The following is a 6000-nucleotide window of genomic DNA, read 5'->3' on the forward strand; positions in this document are numbered from 1 at the left end:
TATTATTTATCATTTTAAATTGAATAGTATGTTGTTTTCAGAATATTTATTTTTATAAATAATTCTCTTAATAGCAAATATGACCAGTTTTCCATTTATAATCATGCTACAGTTTCCTTTTAAAATAAATACATTTATATAAAAAAGTGAGGCAATTTTAAAGAAAAATATGACTAACAGGTAGCATTAAGACAACCAGGAGTTGTGAAGGTGTCATACAAATGACTGAGGCAGGAGAAACACCTTTCTAGGGACATCGCCTCAATTTTTCAACAAGATAACCAAAGCCTAAAGAGGCAAGAGGATTCATCAAAGGTCAAGCAGCAAGTCAGTGACAGAATCATGACAACTTAAGTCTCCTAACTCAGGGGTCCTCCAACTACACCACATGCCCAAATGGTTAAAGCAAGACCAAGTTTGGTTCTTGGCGTGGTACAAGGCAGTCAACCAGACTGTCCATCTAGATGCACTGCCTCATACACTCCCCAGAATAACTGATAAATGAAGTATTCTAATATAATAATATAGAAACTAATCGCACAGTTTTTGTCTATGGAGCTAAAGCATTCTGAAAATATCACCTATTAGTCAATCTTTATTTCTCTCTCTCATTTTTAAATCTCCCCAAAAAGGATATGCAATAAGGACTGACCCAATAGGTTACAAAGAATTGGTGGAAGAGATGGAATCAAATTCCCAGCCCCAATCTGCTAGTCTCTTCATCCTGCAGGCACTAGTCTATATGCCTTATGCATAAAAATAACCTGAAAAGCAACATCCAAATGACAATACAACCTGGAGCTATCCCAGAGTTACTTCAGATCCCTCAACCTCAATTCTCCTTGGTGGCATTAAGTCTAAGAGAACTCAGAAGGGTCTGTCTAGGAAGAAGAAGGGAAATTTTAGCTCCCAGACCATGTGCCCTGCTTTCACCATAATACTCCAGGCCCATGACCAAATTATTTTACCCCTCAGTGTATATTAGTTTGCTAGGGTCACTACAAGAAAGCACCATAAACTGGTGCCTAAAAACAAAAGAAATTTATTGTTTCAACAGTTCTGGAGGCTAGAAGTCCAAAATCAAGATGTCAACAGGGTTGGTTCCTTCTGAGGACTGTGAGAGAAAGCCTCTCTCCTTGGTTTGTAGATGGCTGTCTTCTCCCTGTGTCTATCATATAGTCTTTCCACTATGAATGTCTATCTTTGTGTCCAAATTTCCTCTTTTTATAAGGACACCATTCATATCACATTAGGGCCCACCTCACTTTAACTTGATTACCTCTATAAAGACCTTATCTCCAAATAAGGTCACATTCTGAGGTACTAGGGTACTGGGGGTTAAAAGTCCAACATTTCTTTATTGTGAGGGGACACAATTCAACCCATAACACAATGCATTTATTTACATTAATTAAGTTAAATCATTTTAAATGCAAAATTATATTTAATCCATCCAGTCACATATTACCTCCTGGGAATCTGGGAAATCTGACAACATAAAGAATGAATCATGGATTATTTTAGGAGAAAAGATGTTAAACCTATATTGGAAAAAGTTCTCATGGAAATAAAGAAATCACACTGAATAACAGTATTCTCTTTTTGTAAAAGTTCTACTCAAAATAAAAGTAGAAAATGAACTCAGGGACTAACAAAAATAATGTACAATTTATAGTTTCGCTTTTTAACTTACTTTTTCAGAGAATGAAAAAAGCACTCAGTTTGCAAGGTTCTCAATTGTATTTGTAACTAACATTTATAAATACAATAGAAGTAAGGCAGAAATGCTTTGTATTTTAGATGAATAATACGAAAAAATAATTTGAAGTAATGATTCATAAACAATCATTTAAAAAATATATTAAAATATTTTTCAAAAGGCAGGAATCATATTTAACTTATTTAAAACAGTTGATAAAAGAATGCATAACATATACTTTATTTAATGTCCAATTTCATCCCCAAGCAATTGTGACATAGTGTATAGTGGTCCCTGTTCCTTTTACTTACAATGCCTCTGTCCAATTTTTACCTCCTTCTTTGTGGGAGGACATTGGTTGAGGACATGGAAGGCCTCTGGGGAGGGCAGGGAGAGAGAAGTCATTGAGATTAGAAAGTGGGGATGGTGGAAGGTCTTTAGGCTTGAAGCTGGAGCTTGAGGTGGGGAGGAATACTGTGGGAAACCCAAGGCCTTTATGCAGACAAGGAGATAGAATACCATTGGGAGGGGGCGGGGAGGGGGCAAGCCAAGGGCGGTTAAGGTAGAGAAGGCCCTTTTGAGAAGGCTCTCTTGGAGCTAAGGAGAGAAGGCTGTGGGGAATGGAAAATATCTGAGTCGAAGGTAAGAAAGATTTGGAGGAGGAGGTGGGAAAGACGTCGAGTGAGGAAAGTGAGGCAGCAAGACCACTGAGCAGGAGGAGGAGACTTCTGAGGAAGGAGAGAGTACCTCTGGGCGGTGAGGGAGGAGGAAACTGTGAGTGGAGAGAATGGGGGGGGGGGGCCTCTGTAGGGCTGAAGCAGGCCTCTGAGAGGAGGGTGAGCAAAGGCCCCGAGGAGGGTACATAAGAAGGGAAGGGAAGGGAAGGAGTTTGACTGAGGAAGGGAAGGCCTTTGTGAAGGTAGGTTAGAGAAAGAAGGACAATGTGAGATAAGAGACCGAAGGCATTTTAAAAGGGAGGTGAGGGAGTGAAGACCCTGAGTGAGAGGAGTAAAGGGCTTTGTGAAACAAGGAAGAAAGGCTTTTGAGTGAGAGGAGAGAAGGCCTGTAAGGTAATCAAAGGAAAGTCACTGTGGGGAGGTGAAGAATGAAAGGACCTTGACTGACAGTTAAGAAGAACTTTTGGAGTGTGGTGAGGAAGGGAAGGCAGCTGTGGGAGTGACAGAGGAAAGGGATTTGTGAAGTGAAGTGACAGAGGGAAGGTCTTTGTGAGCATAAGTAAAGGAGGAAAGTTCTTTGAGGCAGGAGGTGGGGGAGTTCAGCACTATGTGAGGAGAGGAAAGTTCCTAATTTGCGTCAGGACTTGAGAGAAGGAGGCCTTTCAGGGAGGAGGTGAAGAAGGGAAATCATTGTGAGGATAGAGGAGGTAGGGAAGGCAAGTATGAAAGAAGGGAAGGCCTTTGTGAGAGGAAGTGAGCAAGGAAAGGTCTTTGTGAAGGGAGGTGATGGAGAAAGGAATTTGAGAGGTGAGGTAAGTAAGATGAGGTTAGAGGTAGCAGAGCTTTAAGCGAGGAGGTGATGGAGGTTAGCACCGTGGGTGGTGAAGTGAGGGAGATGAGTCCTTTGCAACGGGAGGTAATGAAAAGGCCTTAGGAGAAATGGGGGAGGGAAGCCACTCAGGAGGGACAGAAGGGCATTTGTGTGAGTTGGTGAGGGGATTTAGTAGTTTGTGAAAGGAGGCTAGGGGAGGAAGACCTTTCAGAGAAGACCTATAACTCAATAACAAAACCATAAACAATTCAGTTTAAAATAGTCAAATTATTTTGATTTGAATAGACATTTCTGCAAAGAAGATCTACAAATACCCAAAAGCACATAAAAGATACTCAACATCATTAATCATTACGGAAATACTCATGAAAACCACCATAAGATACCACTCCACACGCACTAAGATGGCGATCACCAAAAGGAGGAGGGGCGATAACAAATGTCCGTGAAACGGCGATTCTCATACATTGTCAGTAGGAATATAAAATGGCTCCGCCTCTTGGGAAAAGTTTGGGACTTCCTCAAACAGTTCAACATGGGATTCCCATACCACCCAGCAATTCCACTCCTACGGATATGCCCAAGAAAACTGAAAATACATTGACACAAAAACTCCTATATGAATATTCACATTAACAGTACTTATAATAGTCAACAACCAAGAAACAACCCAAATGCCCATCAACTGATACATGGATAAACAAAATGCAGCGTATTCATACCACAGAACCGGATTCGGCCATAAAAAGGAATGAAGTACCAATGCACAAGCTACAGCATGCCTACATCCCGAAACCATTATGCCAAGTAGAATAAACCACACACACAGGACAAATACTGCACGTTCCCAATTACAGAAAATCTCCAGAAGAAACCCTGAGAGACAGGAAGGAGACCCGCAGGGGCCGGGGGCTGCGAAGTGAGGAGTAACTACACTCTTAATGGGAGTGGGTTTGGATTCGGGGTGACTAGATAGAGGTGGTGGCTGCTCAACGCTGAAACACAGTAACTGCCACTGAATTGTTCACAACATAGTTAATTTTAAGTTCCAAGAATTCCACCTCCATTTTTTTTAAAAAGACGAGGGCGGGGGTAGGGTTTTGTGAGGTAAAGTGGGGAGGGAAGGAGGGGCTTTCTGAGGAGAACGGAGGGGAGGGCGGGAAGGCGCTTCCGAAGGGAGAGGAGGGAGGAGTCTGTCGTCGGACTTCACACTGAGGCAGGGACAAACGGCCCTGGGCAGAAAAGCGGGAAAGGAGGCGAGCACAGAGGCCGCGCAGTCGGGCGCCCTGCCGGCCCTCACCCCTCTCCCCCCGCCCTCCCCGAGGGGACCCGGGCCCGGCGGCCCGGGGCAGACACTCACCGGGACTCAGGTAGCACAGCAGCAACAGCATGCAGAGCAGCAGCAGCCCGACGCGCCTGTAGGCCCACATCTTCACCAAGCAGTGGAGCGTCTCAGCCCCGAGGCCACGCAGAGGCGCCTGCCAGCCGGCCTGAGGCGCGGCCGCCATGACGGCCTGGTCCTCCGGGCTGCTGCCGCTGGGGTGCGGCGCCGTGGCCGGGTTCTCCGCGCTGCAGCCCGCCTCGGTGTTGGTCAGCCTGTAGCGCGCCCCTCGCTGGCCCCGGGACTTCGACCGGGTCCTCCCCCTCAACGACTTCCTCTCCGCAGGCATGGCTCAGGGTTTCTACCACGCTGAGGCGCTACCTCACCGATGGCCGCCCAGAACCCAGAATCCCCCGGGCCGGTGATGCTGACGTGACACCAGCCTCGTGGCACGTGACACCCCCCTCGTGGCACGTGACACCCCCCTCGTGGCACGTGACACCCCCCTCGTGGCACGTGACACCCCCCTCGTGGCACGTGCCGCCCTCGTGCTGCGCTTAGGCCCCGCCCCTTTGTAACGCCGCCTGGTGGTGGGTACCCAGGCACCCCCGCTCCAGGCCTGGCCCTTCTAGGGCTTGTCAAACGTTGTGAAATGAATGGGGCCCTGCGCCAATGGCGGGACTGCTCCTCACGATCAAAAATAAGGCCTCGCTGGAATTCACACCCCAGCCTTGGCTGCTAATTCCTCCTCATATTCAGTCCTATGACACCACTGTAGCCACACGTAGTCACTGCAGCGCTGTCCAATGTGGCTATTTAAGTGTAAATTTTAATTAATCAAAATTACACGGGATTAAGTAATCGATTCTTCAGACCCAGTAGCACCATATCAGGGACTGAATAACCACACATAGCTCAGGCGACCATATGGGACAGTGCGAATAGTGAGCTTCTCCATTGCGGCAGAAGGTTGTGATGGGCAGCACCGGATGTAAGGGTGACTATTGTGAATATGGTAGATGTTCAACAGGTTGCTACTCTGTCGTAGGAGCTTTTAAGTGGAACAAAACAGTATTTGCCTTCAGAGACTTTAAGATTGAATTACAAATAAATGAAACAATAGCACAATATGAGAGCAAAGAGTGTGTAAGGAACACAAAAGAGTGACTCAGAACACTTAGATTTTTATTCCCATCATTTGTCACCAATGAATTGGGTGGTCCTAAGTGCCTTCCTTCTGCTGTGCCTCAGTGTTGCATGTGTAAAATGAGAAAGATGGCATTGTCTCAAAGCCCCCTCTTGGCTCTAAAATCTGACCCTTGGACAAAATCCCATTAGCTTGGTTTGGGCACATCTGCAAAAGCACCATTTAGGTGATGCTGGAGCACCTGTTAGTCCACCTCATTTTAGCTTTCAAGGGATGTGAAAACTGCCCCTCCTCAACTGCATTTCCATCATTCTTATTACATTT

General features: G+C 45.6%; 1 protein-coding gene across 2 annotated transcripts in view; it reads right to left on the reverse strand.

Moving 5' to 3' along the window:
* The window catches only part of FMR1NB (FMR1 neighbor), a 28650-nt gene extending 23732 nt beyond the window's left edge, over nucleotides 1–4918 (reverse strand). For both annotated transcript variants that reach the window (XM_032474927.1, XM_032474926.1), the window contains exon 1: nucleotides 4569–4918. In XM_032474927.1, the coding sequence (XP_032330818.1) occupies nucleotides 4569–4878 (310 nt within the window). In that variant the 5' untranslated portion in view covers nucleotides 4879–4918. The remainder of the gene's footprint in view (nucleotides 1–4568) is intronic.
* Between the last annotated feature and the right edge of the window lie 1082 nt (nucleotides 4919–6000).

This window comes from Camelus ferus, chromosome X (assembly GCF_009834535.1).
Source record: "Camelus ferus isolate YT-003-E chromosome X, BCGSAC_Cfer_1.0, whole genome shotgun sequence".
Classification (NCBI taxonomy): Eukaryota; Metazoa; Chordata; class Mammalia; order Artiodactyla; family Camelidae; genus Camelus; species Camelus ferus.